General features: G+C 37.7%; 1 protein-coding gene across 6 annotated transcripts in view; it reads right to left on the bottom strand.

The window, feature by feature from the left end:
- LOC112657055 (cytidine monophosphate-N-acetylneuraminic acid hydroxylase) overlaps positions 1–17,750 on the bottom strand; it is a 133,400-nt gene that overhangs the window by 53,404 nt on the left and 62,246 nt on the right. For 5 of the 6 annotated variants that reach the window (XR_007408327.1, XR_007408326.1, XM_025442849.3 and 2 more), the window contains exons 5-9: positions 14,743–14,933; positions 10,806–10,953; positions 10,414–10,495; positions 8,639–8,776; positions 5,710–5,845 (exon numbers count right to left, since the gene is read on the bottom strand). Coding sequence is in view for 4 of the 6 variants with exons in the window: in XM_025442849.3 (XP_025298634.3) it covers positions 5,710–5,845; positions 8,639–8,776; positions 10,414–10,495; positions 10,806–10,953; positions 14,743–14,933 (695 nt within the window). In the remaining 2 variants the exon portion in view is untranslated. Of the gene's footprint in view, positions 1–5,709; positions 5,846–8,638; positions 8,777–10,413; positions 10,496–10,805; positions 10,954–14,742; positions 14,934–16,509; positions 16,620–17,750 lie in introns of all 6 variants that reach the window. The other variant, XM_025442872.3, reaches the window with a different exon arrangement.

Raw genomic sequence — 17,750 nt, forward strand, 5'->3', positions numbered from 1 at the left:
AACATTCTTCAAATTTATATCTAGGCTTATCCAGGAATTCCAAAAGATTTCTTATAAGGGCTATCCTCCTTCAAAGTAAGAATTTCTTATGAAAAAAAAAAGTGTATCTGGAATTTTTAAGTTTAAAAATACTACTAATGTAGCTGCTTAGTAGTGTGAAGCACAGTACCATTTCAAGGACATGGACCTTGGTTATGCAGAATACAGTTAGGGACTAGAAAGATAAACAGTATCTCTCTAGACACAGTAGATACAGTACATCTCAATTAGAAACATTTCAATTAGAGTACATCTCAATTCAGACACTAAATTTTCATCAAAAAACTTTAACAACACTTAGATTTCATAAAACTTAGAGTTGAAAGAATAGATTCACTTGTTCAAGTTGTCCCAGAGATACTTTTAAGTTTTTCAATAAATGATTTGAGTACCAAAAATACATTTTCATATGGTGTTCGCATCTATGTTGATAAAACTGGTTCACCTTTCTGAGAAGAACCAGTTTGACTTTGCAGCAAAACAGATAATTTTAAAACTACATTTAAAACTAAGTATATTAGTTTTAAAACTACAAGTTTAATAAAGTCAATAACTCTTGGGTAAACTCAGTATTAACCTTGAATTCAAAGAAGCATTGCAGGGATGCCTGGGTGGCTCAGTGGTTGAGCGTCTGCCTTTGGCCCAGGACGTGATCCTGGAGACCTGGGATCGAGTCCCACATTGGGCTCCCTGCATGGAGCCTGCTTCTCCTTCTGCCTGTGTCTCTGCCTCTCTCTCTCTCTCTCTGTGTCTCTCATGAATAAATAAATAAAATCTTTAAAAAAACAAAACAAAACAAAAAAAAGAAGCATTGCAAAATTTGATAATCAATGCCAAATGATAAAATTAACAAAGCATTCTTCAAATTTGGTTTGTAATTTTTGCATCCAGTTTATAGAATACTGCCAACTATAAATAACATCTGCAAATTGATTCATGTTAGAAAATGTTTAAAACCATTATTTTTGATTTGTATTAGAGAAAGATTCAATTTCAATATAACATTCAACCTGTATAACTAAGTTACAAACAAGTGTTTCCTTTCCATGGAACTTTAAATTTAGTTTGTTCATAAGTAGTATAGTATCAGAGAAATGTTAGTTACAATGTCACATTTTGTCTATGATTTCTGAATGTTTGGTAAGAATTCTTTTTGTTTCAGGAAGACTTTGAATTGAACTTAATCCAAATCTTCCATGACTCAACCATTTGTGCATTTGCAAAGAGCACAAGACTATCAAGCTCATTGTCTTCTGTTTTCTTTTAGCAGCTTCATTAACTGGTGATGGTTCCTAACATTTGGATATATAGAGTCAACATTTCAACAACTGTATCCAGGACACTTCAGCTAAAAGCTGCTTCAAAAAACTTAGCAGAAATGTGTTCAAGATGTACCATTCAATAGGAAGAAGTAATAAGGGAAATACAAACTTCTTGTTTTGAAAATTCCAATATATCTGGATATTTTTAACCTAACATAGCTGAAGCACATCTACCATGATAAAAACTAAGTTTTTCATATTTAGTGGAAATTGTCCTTTATCAAATGTAGAAAATTCAAAAGTACTTACTCCACAAATTCAATTTTTTCAGGTTGTGAATTGACAGTATTTTTTCATAAATTTGGAAATCCTTTGAAACTATTTGCCCAATGCCACTTACTAAACCACCATTGATTTGAAATGCCTCCACAGAATATACTAAATCCATAGACAGATATGAGTTCATTTCTGTACTTTGCATTCTGACCCATTGGCTACTTATGCAGTAGTCTCTTCAAGTTTTGATTAGAAAGACTTTAATATGTTTTATTCTCTGGTTAGAGTACTCTCCTTCTGTAGCTCTTTTTAATCAGAGGTTTGCCAAATATTCTTGGCTTTTTTCACAAATTAGTTTCAGAATCAACTTGTCTACTTCCCAAAACACATATTACATATGTTGGAATCACATAACTTTACAAACTATTATGAATGATATCATTTTGTTACTTAGTCCCCAAGCAGTATTTCTTTCCATTTGCATAGGTTTTCATCTGTGTCATTCAGTGGCATATGAAGCTTTATTTATATTAAAACATGTACACCCCTAGTTAAATTTATTTCCAATATTTCCTCATTTTTGGTTGCAACTGAAAATAAAGCTTTTTTGTAATTATAGCTCCTAAGTAGTAGTTGTTTTAATTGTTTAGAATAGTTTTTCAGTTGATTCTCTTTAATTTTCTAAATATACAATTAAAAGTAGAGCTTTTTCTGTAATTATAACTCCTAAGTAGTAATTTGTTTTAATTGTTTGGAATAGTTTTTCAGTTGATTCTCTTTAACTTTCTAGAGATACAATCATATCAGCAGCCGACAGTGATAATTTTGTCTCCTTTATCATTTTGTATGTTTCTCCTTTATCATTTTGTATGTTTACTTCATTGATGTTCTTATTGGATTATTTCAGACAAAATATTCTCAACTTAAACTGTTCCAGTGCTTCTCCATGGTTGACTCTTGCCACTCCATATACACACACATAATTATATATATATCCTCCTATGATTATATATATATAATCATAGTAAGGAAATAGTCATTTGATGTTTAATTTTAGAGTACTTTTTTGTCAAAATGAGAGTTAAACTTTTTGGCATCTTTGGAGACGACATGATCTTCCTTCTTAGATTAATAAATACACTGAATTATATTAATCAATTCTCATTTAAAAACACGTTCATGTAGTGAACACCACTTGCTCTTGATATATTATTAATTTAATGCATTGTTGCATATAGTTCAATAAATTTAGATCTTCATAAATATTAAATCTTCATAAAAACAAAAAAAGCATTTTGTGCTATTTTTATTAGATTTTAGTACTAATGTTCTACTCATTTAATAAAATAATTTAAAATATTTCTCTTTTTTGTACAAATAATTCATTTAAAGCACAGTTTCTCAACAATGGCACTACTGGCATTTTGAGCTGGATAATTCCTTAATGTGGGAGGTATCCTGTTCCTTATTAGATTTTCAGCAGACACCCTGTATTCTATCCACTATATGCCAATAGCACTATCTGCCTACCACTATGATATCAGAAAATGCCTCCAGACACTGCCAAATGTACCCCTGGAGACAAAATCTCCCTGAGAACTACTGAACTAAAATGAAAGAAAAAATTTGCTGTTTTTCAAAATTTAGTAATTGATTACATTTTTATCAATGATCTTTTATATTACTAGAAATGTCTTGCATTTTACAGACTATTTGGTGCTTCATCACAGATCTTTCACTTTTTGCAAGTATATCTTATTAGTCTTTTCCTTATAATTTTCTAACAAAATACTCATGACTGAAATAGTCTCTTTTACCATCTTTCTATCTAAAAATAGTTTCCTATTTTTATGCAATTATCCAAGTCCTTTCATAACTGGACAGTTACAGTGATTAAAAATGATTTGGGGCACTTACTTCTTATTTCAGGTGGCTAAATTTCATTATTTCTTATTTGGCAGTCGAGAGGAAACTCCTTGCCAGATTCCCTATGTATTTGCTGAAAATATGTCTCAATATAGTCCACGTTACTTTAAAAAAAATTTATACAATACTTTCTTCTTCTCTATTGGTGCAAATTAAAATTGCTATTTAACATGAAATTTGCAATAGATCTTCTCTTCCAGTTTCTTCTTCTCCTCACTCTTACCAGCACTATACTAGTTTTCCCATCAATAGAGTCTTCATTTTAATGTAAAAATGTGCCCATATTTTTCTTAAGCTAGAAAAATAATTTAACTATATTGTAATGTAATAAGTATTTCGACCTAATTTCCAAGTACAATTAACACAAGTATCACTGTGAAATGAGCAATCTACATAAAATATTCAATGGAACACATCACAACTATTGTATCAGTGCATGGAAAAAATAATTCCAACTGAATCAACCCAGTGATACCAATTTCAGTAACCCTCCATTGCATTAGCCACTTTTCAAGTGCTTGTTAGTCACATGTGGCTGGCAGTTACCATATTGGACAACTCAGCCCTAGCAGGTCTAGCTGTTAGGAGTAAGCCAGGACAGTTAGGGAGACAGGGTCAGAGTCCACAACAAAAAAATACAGAATCAGGACAGCTAAAATCAAACAGCATTGACCTCCTGTTCTGCATATTCGACAGGACTGCACTGACATTCTGTTTTGCAGCCTTTGCAAAAATGACTTCTGCAAAACAACCTAAAATAAGACAATTAACCATAAAAGCATTCATAAATATCATGGGCTAAAGGGCAGTTAAGGCCTATGCCCCCAGATGTCAGTAAAAAAAAAAAAAAAAGGGCCATCAGCAAGTGGACATTAACCTATTTAGACAGAGATGTGACCAAAGCCCTGATTAGCATGACTCATACTCCGATTGCTTAAGAAAGTTCTGCAAAAGACCCCATAAAAACCCCTAAACAACCCCTAAACTTAGAAACTCTAGGGGCAACCCACTTGCCCACCCCCCTCCCCGAGAGCTTTATACTCTTGTTCAATAAACTATGCTTTGCTGCTCACCATTCTTGGTCTGGTCTACTTCTTCATTCTTCGAAGTAGTGTGACCAAGAACCCGGGCGCTACAGCAACACAAAATCCTGTAGCATAATCAATATCTCAAAGGACACTAATGATCTTGCAAATGTTTAGTTCAGCTTTAGTAGTTCATAGGAAATTTTGGATGTTTTCCTTTTTTACAGATCAAAGGGTCTGTATTTTGAGAGAAAAGAGAAAGCACTTCCCCAGCTTGGGCACTTGGCAGTAGTAAAGATAGTAGTTAAGATGCACTAAAACAATGTTCCTTAAATTTGGGATTCCCCTGAGATAGATATTCCTGTTTGAGGAAAAGTTTATTCAAACTTAGCTGCTACCTCTTTAAATGAAAATGTGGTATCAAAAAGACTACAAAAAGTGACTTCTGTGTAAAACCCAGTGTTGAAATGGATGATTGTCCTTCATGTCAGCATAAAGTGAAAACCCAACATTTAAGAAACATTCTCAAAGAAAACTCAGGGGCCTTCAAAAACAGGCTCAAAGAACAGGACCAAAGTTTTATTGTTGCAAGAGAAATCACTTCAGATACTCTAGGATGAGAAAGTAACTTCACTGTGATAAGGATACAACGGAAGTTAGTTACCATCTTCATCACCTCAATGTGATAATGATACCCCAGGATGTAGCCTGGGGTAGAGAAGAGAGCTTTGGCGCCAGGCACAGCCAGAACTCACTTCTCAACTCGTGTTTCTGACAGGGCAACTGTGCAAGTCCCTATGCCTCTCTGAGTTGGATTCCCCAATGCAAAAAAGGTATAGTAATACCTACCACATGGTGTCAGTGGAAGAGAATTCAGATGGCTTGGTTCAAAGCCCCACTTTAGTTCCTGGCATATACAGTACCCGAAGCAGTTGCCTTTATCCCACCCAGGATCCTTTCAGAGAAAATCTATCTGAATAGGCTGGCTTTATTCAAGCCTTTTATTCCTAGCTCCTTCCAGGCTGGCTTTTATTCAAGCTCCGTGCTCTCAGGCAGCCTGTTATACAAGTTCCAGACTTCTGATCACTCGTTCTCATTTCATATCGATTCACAGCTAAACAACACATTCCATCATATATTACTTATGCATAAAAACGTGTTACCAAACTGTCCAGCCATACTTGTCTGATGGATGGGATTCCACAAAATACCCAGCAAAGGGACAATAGATTCGAGGTTGTAGGTCCTTCACCAGCCGGGCTTTGTAGTTCAAGAGCTTCTTCCTTTCTGTCTTAATGAACTCGGCTTTCCATTCCTCTGGAATGACAGGGTTTGGGTTAGAGTCTCCTCAGTTCAGAAATCACAGAAAAACAGCAGTTCTGGTAAACTGAAACTCTTAAAATGGATAGACTAACACAGGAACAGAGCAAAGCTCTGTGTCAATGAGTGCAAAGTGCCCCTGCCTCCAGCTTTACTTTGCAAATTTCAATGAATTTCTAGGAAAATGTTACCCAACCAGCCAAAGATGCTGAAATCGCAGCATCTCGTTTATGGCAGTTCATCAGGACCCTAGCTGAATATAGAGGGCAGCGTGCATGGCTGTAGCTTGTGTGCGTGTGCATTTTAGGGGTGCTTTCATTTTTATAATTGTTAACCCTTTTCTAACACGGACATGACTTGATTGTTTTGGTGGATTTAAAAAGTGTGTCGCTCATACTCTGGCAGTGCACCGTGTCCAGCAGCATGAAGGCTGTAGTCCCTTGGGACCTAAGATCACAATGCAGCTCTGAGCCATTATTCCTAGCTCACAGGTGTTCACCTGCTCATTCGTCCATTCAATCAATATTTACTGAGTACCTACTATGTGCCAGACATAGTTTTTGGCACTGAGAATACAGTGGTGAACCAACACAGCGGGTTCCTCCTCCTGTGGAGCATTTATTCTAGTGAGAGGAGCAAACAATGAACAAGGCAAGACAAAAGGTCATTTCAAAGAGTGATGAGCTAGGAAGCAAGTAAACCAGGGCAATGGGTGGAGGGGCTGGGGTGCAGAGGGGTAGAGGGTTATCATCAGACAGGGCAGTTAGGCAAGGTGACATCTGAGTCATAAGACACAGACACACACGCAGAAGAGAAGGTGCCCACCACGTGAGCGGGGGCAACAAAAGTCCAAGTGGTAGAAACAGCAAATACAAAGGCCCATGGCAGGAAAGCACGTGGTGTACTGGGTGTGAGGAACAAAAGGCAGGCCAGTGCCGACTGACAGATAGCAAGTAATCAGAGATAGGCAGCAAAGGAAGCCAAGGAATTAGGCAAGGCCCAGGCCACATAGCACACCATGTCAGGGAGCTGTTCCTGTTGTTATTGCTATGAAAATCTGATAAACATACACAAAGATACAGAAAAGTATGTTACCCATAACTTAGACTTATTAACATTCTGGTATAGTCCAGATTTTTTTTTTTTTTAGTGAGTGCATGTATTCACTCACATACACAGGCACATACTCACATGGGAACAGGATTATTCTAACTAGCCTTTCAGAGGTATATTTTGCCTCCCCAGTTAACTCAATAAGGACAGGCATCTTCTCTCTCTCACTTGGTTATGCACCCTGGCAGGCAATGAATAGAGACCTATAGAGGAGAGGAAGGAACCAGACAGAACTTTCCTCACGCTGCAAGTAACATTTCTGCCCCATTGTTACAGATCATGTACCAAACATATAATTTACTAAGTAGCCATGGACTGAGCCCTTAGAGTTCTAGTATTGAGGATACCATTTACACACTTTCTCCCATCCCAACCCAGCACCACCCTTAGACTCAGAGCAGAAGAGCCCCTGCCTTGGACCCCATGGGTTTTCCCCCTAGATTTGAGATATAATTGACATCTAACATTTATGTAAGTTTAAGGTATGCAATGTGATGATGTGATACATGTATGTATTGCAAAATCACGGCCACATTAAGGTTAGTTACCACCTCCATCACTTCACACAATTACCATTTTGTGTATTTGGTGGAAACATTTGAGATCTATTCTCAATAGATACAACTTTCAGGTGTATGAAACAATATCAGTGGGGTGCCTTGGTGGTTCAGTCAGTTAAGCAACTGATTCTTGGTTTCAGCTCAAGTCATGACCTCAGGGTCATGAGATCGAGCCCCACATCAGGCTCCCTGCTTAATGCAGAGTTTGCTTGGGACTCTCTCCCTCTCCCTCTGCCCCTCCCCTCTGCTCTCTCTCTCATTTGCATTCTCTAAAATAAATAAATAAATCCTTAAAAAAAGAAAACAATATCATTAACTATAGTGGTTACTGTGCTGCACATTACACCCTCAGAATCCACTCATCTTATAACTAGAAGTTTGTACTCTCTGATGAACAGCTCCCCCATTTCCCCTACTCCCTAGCCCCCAGTAACATTACCTTTAGTGGCTGCACTCTTCCCTTATATGAGTGTTTCATAGGGCCTAGGGGAAGTGCTCATGTCAAGCTGCACACGCCCTGTTCTGAACCACCTTCCAAGAGCATTTAAGCCTGGATTAACAACACTGGACCTTTTCTGTTCTGCTCTACTGTCTATACACCATAAATCAAACTGATCCAGATGATTATTTTTCTTTACTATTCTTGAGATGCACTCTAATTTCCTCAGTGTTCCTTTCATGTTCCGGCATCACATTTTGAGGTGGAAACTTTAGTTTGTATATCTGTGGTCTGCAAGTCTAGTTTCTTTCTTTCTTTCTTTCTTTCTTTCTTTCTTTCTTTCTTTCTTTCTTTTTTTTTAAGATTTTATTTATTTACTCATGAGAGACACGGGGGGGGGGGGGGGGCGGGGCAGAGACACAGGTAGAGGGAGAAGCAGGCTCCATGCAGGGAGCCCGATGTGGGACTCAATCCCAGGATTCTAGGATCAAGCCCTGGGCCGGAGGCAGGCGCTAAACCACTAAGCCACTCAGGTGTCCTTGCAAGTCTAGTTTCCTAGTAAGATTGTAAACTTCTTGTGGGAAGGGACCGTGCCTTAATTATCTTTGTATTTATTCTCACAGCATTTAGCAAAGTTCCATGCCTGCTCCTTGGCATCACTCTGATATAAAATATTACCAGTAAATTTTCCACCACTGAAAGTCATTGGAAAGCCTGATGCTCCTCCAGCAAAATCACTCATCATTAGAGCAACCTTCTCAGGCAACCTTCCCCCATTGGGTCTGGTGCAGTCCACTGTATTAAGTATCTTATGACCTATGGAAAAATAAAGTGGCATGAGTATTCAGGGTGAAATCTTGGACAGGACACCATACAGTTTGAATTCCCAAGCCAACAAAGTCTTCCAAGTCTACAGTCTGACTAGTTTGATTAGAGAAGCATCACTTATGTCCAAGGAAAAAGATGAGTAATATTTGAAAACCTAAAATCTTCAATAGTATTTTTTGATTTTCCAGTGAATAGATTCATCCTATTTGATTTGATAGGTTCTGGATGTTCCGTGAGGACAATTAGCTTGATCTCACTCTATTATCACAGATAAATTACTCTCCTCAGTCAGCTATTTCTAGATGTTGAGCCCAAAGAATGCAGGAGAACAGTGACTGGATCAATAGGAATCTCTCAACCTTCCACAAATTCCATTCAATGATTGTTGGTGCAGTAAAGCCATCTTCCCACATGAAAGGCAGAAGCCCATGCCCATGATTATACTACATGATAATATTTCAACACAAAAGTAAGACATTTGTCAGAATGGCTAAAATAAAAAACACAAGAGGGGTGCCTGGCTGGCTCAGTTGGAATAGCATGTAACTCTTGATCTCAGGGTTGTGAGTTCGAGCCCTATGCTGGGTGTAGAGATTACTAAAAACAATAAATAACCTTAAAAAAAAAGAGTCTGTTCCTAAAAAAATAAAAATAAAAAGCAAACAAGAAACATCAAGCGTTGACAAGGATATGGAGAAAGGGGAACCCCCTTGCACTGTTGGTGGGAATGCAAACTCATGCAGCCACTGTGGAAAACAGTATGGAGGTTCCTCAAGAAGTTAAAAGTAGAACTATCAATAGCACTACTGGGTATCTTCTCCTAAAATATAAAAACAGTAATTCAAAGAGCTACATGTACTCTGATGTTTATAGCAGAATTACCTGCAATACACAGACCGTGGAAGCAGCCCAAGTGTCCATTGATTGATGAATGGATAAAGAATATATATACAAGTGTATATATATATATATATATATATATATATATATATCCCCAATATATTATTGGAATGGATCCCCATATATTATATGATAGCCAAATACCATACGATTTCACTCTTATGTGGAATTTAAGAAACAAAACAAATCAGCAAAGGAAAAAAAGACAAAGATAAGCCAAGAAACAGACAACCTATAGAAAACAAACTGAGGGTTACCAGAGGGGAGGTGGATGGGGAGATGGAGAAACAGGTGATGGAGATGAAGGAGGGCACTTGTAATGAGCACCAGGTGATGTATGGAAGTGCTGAATCACTAATTGTACACCTGAAACTCATGTTAACACCAGATGTTAACTGTATGGGAACCAAAAATTCAAAAAGTAAGACATTTATTCAATAAAGGCAGTTTGAAGGAATTACTATATGTGAAATACAAAATATCTGTTGCCTTACAAAAGAAGCTTTGCATCTCTCATTACATAGACAACGTTACAGTTAATATGTTCTTTGGAAAGATTATCTGAATGATAGCCCATTTTTCTAAGACAAGGATGGAACATATTATATTCCATGGGAAGTGAAGATGGAAGAAGATGAACATAGGATGAAATTTCAGATGGCTGTTATCACCCTTCTTTCCAGGAGCATTTTTCTCTTTCATTATTGATGAGGGTGAGAAGGTACCTTTATACTCCACAATAATGCAAGTGTCCATCTCAGGATGAATGCCATCCATCAAGATCATGAATCGAAGATTTTTGTCTACCTGGAATTTAACAATAAAATCAACAACTGTGTATGTCAGTTCGGCTTTTAATTTGGTATTGGAGAAAGTTGTCAGCTTATCTGGAAAGAAATCCTTCATTCAAAACTAAGATTTATTATCCTGTACAGTAGAATTATATCATTGGTAAATGAGGAAAAAATCTTTTAGGTCAAATAAGGTTGTATTTACAAAGTGCTACATACAGACAAAATAGGCCATTGTTTCTTTAATCTTAAAGTAACTACCTCATCTACAATTCAACCCAGAAAGCATAATTGGAAAGTATAGAAAAAACCCACATATATCTGACCTGCTGCCATATTCCAAATGGCACTACATTGATATTAGTCAACTGGACACCGCTCTGATTCAGATTCCAAAATACAGGTCTTTCCGTGTTTCCAACATAAATGGGAATATCTGGTCTTCTCTCAGCAAGCTTCTTCAGTGTCGGGTAGCTAGGATTAGAAGGATGAAATGTTGAAAGATGAAAGAATCAGATCATCTAGTAGAAGAAACAGTTTGCTCCTTACACCAACATGTTGATCAAGAAGCAAGGAATTGAAGAAACACTCTCATCAGAGTTCAAAAGAAGGGTTGCTTTGTTTTGTTTTTCTCAAGGCTGACTATAAAGGAGAAGGGGAGTTTCCTACAAGATTTCTTTTTTCTTATTAGAATATACCACATCCCATGGCATGGTATGTCAACCAGCATGCAAATTCTATCTGCTACACTGAGCTGCTTTGAGTAGACATAGTTCTAACAGAAGGTGCAGGGTGGAAAAAGTCATGTGGAGGTTTCTGGTAGGTGAAGTTCTTTGGAAAGATTATCTGAATGATAGCCCATTTTTCTAAGACAAGGATGGAACATATTATTTTCCATGGGAAGTGAAGATGGAAGAAGATTTTCATTTTTTCTCATTCCTCATGTAGCAGCTCCCAGGAAGACAAAGACCTGGTCCATAGGACGAGGAGAACCTGTGCGCTACCCACCCCTGTGGGCAGTTTTTCAACTTTCAAAGGTTGTTAGCCACACTTCAGTGTGTAGAATAAAGTAAAGGGGTGGAGGGAATAGGGGAAGTCACATAAAAAAATGTGATGGATTTCTGTTCAAGGGAGGGTGCGCTGTGCGTTTTTATATTATGTATTTGTAAAAGACACATCAACCCATTGTTTTATGTTTCCTAAAAGCAAAATATTTGTGACCTTTGTTTTCTATGGGAGTTCTGTGTGCCACCTGCTGTGGACCATTTTCTTTGCCTAGTGATGAGTGAACTGTGTTCTTTGTCTAAATACTGAGTTTCAGCCCTTTGGTTTGGTTTAAGTATCATGTCAAGTGCAAACTTAAATTCCCGCCACTTAGCTTTGTTTATTAAACTGAAGTTCTCTTTAAAAAAAAAAAAAAGAAGAAGAAGAAGTCCTTATAGTCCGTCAGTTACCAGTTAGGTAACACAGTCAAATTAATGTAGAAGAAAACAACATTCAAGATTTGTAGTAATCATAAATCAGTACACAATTAACCAGCCACGTATTTTCAAATCCCTACATTAGATTAAGTCAACTTTTATTTACTGAGTTTTCATTACATTAAAAAAATGATATACAACTATGGGGTGTGGCAAAAACATGAATAATAAACAAGTAAATAGGTAACCATTATATGTCGAACATAGTGCTAGGCACTTTCACATGGTACTTTGATTCTTACCATAAAAACCCTCTGAATTTTTGTTTTGTTTTTATAAGTGAGGAAATATATTCAGAAATATACAACTAACAAATAATAGATTGGTATTCAAAGTCAGGTTTCCCAGATTCTAGCCCTCGTGCTTCTTCTATTAGAAGGCAATCCTAGACTCTTATGAATGCTCTGCCTGATATAAGGCTCACATTTGTACACAGAGTACAATGTCAAGGAAAATAGTTATTTAATTGTAAGAAAATGTCCAGGGATATAGTTATTTAATTGTAAGAAAAGCATGCAGGGCAGCCCAAGTGGTTTAGCGGTTTAGCGCCAACTTCAGTCCAGGGCCTGATCCTGGAGACCCAGGATTGAGTCCCACGTCAGGCTCCCTGCATAGAGCCTGCTTCTCCCTCTGCCTGTGTCTCTGCCTCTCTCTCTCTCTCTCTATGTCTGTCATGAATAAATAAATACAATCTTAAAAAAAAAAAGATATTCAAATAAGTAGAATCCGGGGGTGGGGAAAATCAGTAAATTCTGTTCTTTAAAAACAAAGGATTTGAAAAACAAACAAAGCTAATTTGAAAAGTCAAAGATTCTTTGAATGTGCCTCCAATCAGAGTTCAGCACCTAAATCTTCTATTTTAAAGGACACAGGAGTTAGGATAAATTACTCTAAAATGGATGTTTATTGTTTTGTGATTTTTTAAAAAATCGTTGACAATTCATACTGGCATTTATTAAAAATCATCTATTACAATACTCCCTCCATTTACACAATAAAATCACATGTCTTTGACTAAAGACTACTCTCTAAGGACATTGGCTTTCCCCCTTTGTTTTTTTGAGTGATACCATTGGTAAATGAAAAGAAAACCATCTTCCATTTTAGCTCAGGTAAAGACTGTGTTTATAGAATGCTATATACACACAAAACAGGCCATTGTTCCTTTAGTCTTAAAGTGACTACTTCACCTCTGTTTGAGGACTGGTGTTTTAATGCCTGACAAGTTCACCCACATGAGTCCCTGAAATTAAAATTGAACTGGTTTGTAGGGCTGTGGTTGTGATATAACAAGACAAAATGACATGAAAACTTCTTCCCTTACCTTAAATTCCATGTATATCCTGAATAAACTGTTATTAAGACTTCAGGCAAGTGCATTTGTAATAGACACTATCGTGCAATCACCTCATACATGTTATACTACTCTTTGTAGACAAGCTATATAAAATTATTACCATGTATCACTGTTATCACAGGATGCATGAACCCAGAGTTCTCAGAAACTCAGGGCTGTGCCAGTTTAGTTCCAGGACATTGTGTGTGACAGAGGTATCATGCAGTGGACAAGTAGATTTTTCATTATAGTACCACAATATTAGGTTGTCACCAATTTGTAAGTGTGCTGCGGGTAATTTGTTACTAAACCAATAAATTAAGTTTTTTTTTTCCTTACAAAAAAATAAATGTGAACATATTCATGTCCTAGAGATCTCCTATGCTTGAGTAGAAAATCCAAGGGCCAGTCAACCAGGAAGCAAAACCTATCATCCCTAACCATAGACATTTCTATCAAAGGAGTGTCCTACATGTGACCTCTGTCATGTAGGATCACAGAAAAAAAAAGTTGAAGTTACTCCTTTTATAGCATTGTGGGCATTGCTCTGTGTTTATATTAAACCCAGCAGCAGTGATACAAACTTCTCAACAAGAACAGAACCGCTCCTGTGATTAACCAAGGGGTTCAGAGCGTGCTCCCCGTCTTCTCTAAATAGTTCTTTTGCAAATGTGTGTAAATTCTTCTTTCCTCCCTCCTCTCTGATTGCCTGGGTTGGGGAGGTTTCAGTTCTTATTTTCAGTATGGATAGTTGGTTTCAGTGAAGGGTTGGATGAGGCTGACTCAGGCTTAAAAAGCGGGGATCTCAGGGTTATGGAGATGCTCTAAAATCCGCAATTGGCAAACCACAGCAACCTACTCCTGCAAGCTAAGAATGGTTTTTACCTTTTTAAAAGGGTTGAAAAGATCATCAAAAGGACATATGGTATTTTGTGACATAATGGAAATTCTATGACATTCAAGTGTCATTGTCTATGAATAAGACTTTATTCAAATGCAGCCTTATCTAAGACTGCCTTTGTGCCACAACCACAGAGTTGAGCAGGTTTGACAGTGACCACAGGGCTGGTAGAGCCTCAACTATTCAACCTCTGGCCCTGTACGGAAAACGCGAGCAGACTTCTGCTACAAATGTTGAACTGAGAAAGGAAGTCAACTCTGACCATCCTTCACTGCAGACTTTTACCACATGGCTCAAGAGTGGGAAGTGAGAGGATAGGGAGGGTTGTTAACCCCTGCTCCTCCTCCCCACAATGGTTCCTTCCTCACTCTGAGTGGTATATAAAGCTTGAAAGCTCTGCTAAAAGGAGGCTATGCAAATATAAGGAATTATCTGAATTCTTCTTCTCCTCACCATCCCAACTGAACCTTGCCCAAAGGGAACAGTAATGGCAAAAGCACCACTGCCCTGTTTTCTTCCTAGCAGAGTGCTCAGGACTCCATTACCTGAGATGGTCCGAGTGCATATGACTGATGTAAATTAGGTCTGCCTGGCACAGCCTCTCCAGCCAATCAGAGGGAGGCTCGTGCAGCAGCCACCATCCCCGGGCAAAGGCAGGACCTATTAACCAGGGGTCGAACACCATCCTCTTGTCTCCCAGCTTGAGGTCCATACAGGCGTGAGCGAGGTATGTTATCTGTTGGAAGACAGTGAGATCAAATAATTGAATCATTCATTAACCAGCCAGCAACAATGAGCTGAGAGGTCTTGCCTCTTAGCTTACTAGCCAACCCTGGAGAACTTCGCTTCTAAGAATGCTCAAGGCAAATAGGACTCCAGGGAAACTCCGCGAAAGTCTTTATATGGAATACAGCTCCTGAGACCCATCACCCCTTCTTTAAAACAGAAATTCTCATGGCTGGTTTTAGGTGTCAAAACAACTGATTTTCCTAATTTGCTCTATTTAAATTAGCTCCTAAATGCTTATTTACAATCTGCACTGCAGAATATTCTCCATGACCAGTCCTCAAGGGCACAATTTATAAGGGAAGGCAGTTAGAGAGGTAATGTCAGACACCTGGGGAGTTATATGCCGGAGTGGCTGTGAATAGGCAAGGAGTGGATGACTCCCGTTGAGTTTGGATGGGTGGGCACACCATGCTGCTTCCTTTTCTTTCCTTTTCTTTTCTTTATCTTTCTTTCCTTTCTTTTCTTCTCTTTTCTTTTCTTTTCTTTTCTTTTTTTCTTTCTTTCTTTCTTTTTCTTTCTTTCTCCTTCCTTCCTTCCCTCCTTCCTTCCTTCCTTCCTTCCTTCCTTCCTTCCTTCCTTTCTTCTTCTTCTTCTTCTTCTTCTTCTTCTTCTTCTTCTTCTTCTTCTTCTTCTTCTTCTTTTGCAAAACATTTTATTCTTTACAGGGAAATTCTGTGTTTTTAATTAAATCCTATTATCCAACATAAAGTACATGCTTAGTTTCAAGACTTCCTCTTCTAAATTATGTAACTTACTCAATATGTCAAGGTCTTCTGGGAATGGCTATAAAGAGGCACAGAGAGACACAGAATGGGAGATTCCAACTCAATTCCTCCCTCTTTTCCCATGGTCTGACACATCCACAGCAAACAGGAAGTACATCAAGAAGCAGAGATAAGGTAGCAGAAACTCTGGTGTGGAAAGGCAACAAAGAGGGAGAAGAGAGGCCAAGGAATTCAATTCTGTTTTATTATGCCTGTTTTAGCAGGTTCCCATTTGTTTTCTCAGAGAAGTCAATGTCCATTTTTACAAGCTTCCCAAATATTCCAGAAAAATGAATTGACTGTTTACCTCTCCCAAACTGCCAAACTGTTTCCTCCATAGAAAATCCTAAAGCTAGGAAAATTTACAAAAAGGTTTGTAAAAGATTTTAGGGCATGGTGCAGAAATATACAACTAGCCATCTTATCTGACAGCAATCTGATATCAAAGGTAATTTCCAAACTTCCTCCAAAACTTTGGCATGACTCTCCTTTGGGAACTCCTTTATTCATGGCTTTTTGGTTTTTGGTTTTCTTCTGAATATATTTCTTTGAAATTCCTATCAAGTTCTGGGGATTCCTAAGAAATTTGCTTAATAGTTCAGAATAACTTTATTTCATGTCCTAACTAGCCACCTCAAAGACTATTCAAGGTAATACAGGATGTAAATATATATATCTTCGTTTTATTTTATATATTTACATATTTAAATGGACATCTTAGTTTTATTTTTGTTTTTAAGAATATTATAATTTTATTACCTGTACTTCTCCAAAAGCCAAATGTTCCGGAGCTCTGGGTTCTGAATCCCAGGGGTTAGGAGGATTCAGTTCTAGAAGTAAAAGTCCATTTTCTTCATCCATTTCAACAACTGGAAGCAAAAGGGAACAAATATAGATTCACAACAAATATGGCTTTGAAAAAAACATCACTGAAATAGAAATGCATGGCTCAGGTACACAGAGTACCAAAAGTCAAAGGGATATCAAAACAAAAGGCAATACTCATTTGTGTCAAACAATATCTGCCCAGACAAGAGCTTAAGACCAACACCAACTCATTTCTTTATTCATATTACACTTAAGGAACTCACTGAGTCAGGGACATAGACACACAACAAACAACTTCATTACAATCAAATGAATGAATGATAGAAATCAAGTGCTATGGGAATGTACGGGAGGGAGCACCTAATCTGGTTGTAAGGATCAAAGCAGATTTCAAATAGGAAGTAATGCTCCAGCTAGACTTGAAAGATGAGGTATTTGGGGTAAACAAAACAATTATGATGTAGTGAAGCCAAAGGGGTACCCAACAGCATGTACAAAGCTGTGGAGATAGGAGAGCTTGATATTCACAAAGTGACCGGTAATTTAGGACCAAGGAAAATAGTATTTGAGGCAGGCAGGATGGGCAGGTAGCCAGAGTAGGTCACAAAGGATCCTGAACAGCATATGCTAAGAATGAATTTGGATTTTATCTTGTGGCAATGAGGAGTCAATGAAGAATTTTAAGCAATTGTGGCAGATGTTACTGGTGGCCTGCACAAAATCTATTCTCTCCTTCTTTCTTATTGTTAGCATCCTAATTTTTTTTTCTTAAGAGTGGTGGTATACGTTATCTAAAGGTCATGATTTCCCAGCCCCCCACCCCCTGCAATTATGAGTAGCCACAAACATAGCTCTGGGCATTGATGGAGGTCGCTGAACCTCTCGCGGAGGACAATCCCTTATGACTTTCTCCTCTTCCAGATTCTGGAAACTGATCCCCTCATCCCTGTGGTCCTAAAGATGGCTAATCCAGTTGCTATCAACATTAAGTCACTCCACTTACTCTGTGATTCTCCCATAGCCACACCTTATAAAAACCTCTTCGTGAATACACCCTCATCAAATTATCCTAATTTGGGGATGCCACCTGTTTGTTTTTGTGAGTCTAACTAAAACAATAATTTAAAATATTACACTGAAACCCTAAATTCAGAGGGGTAATTACTTCTGAG

Source organism: Canis lupus, chromosome 35 (genome assembly GCF_003254725.2).
Source record: "Canis lupus dingo isolate Sandy chromosome 35, ASM325472v2, whole genome shotgun sequence".
In the NCBI taxonomy this organism is placed as follows: domain Eukaryota; kingdom Metazoa; phylum Chordata; class Mammalia; order Carnivora; family Canidae; genus Canis; species Canis lupus.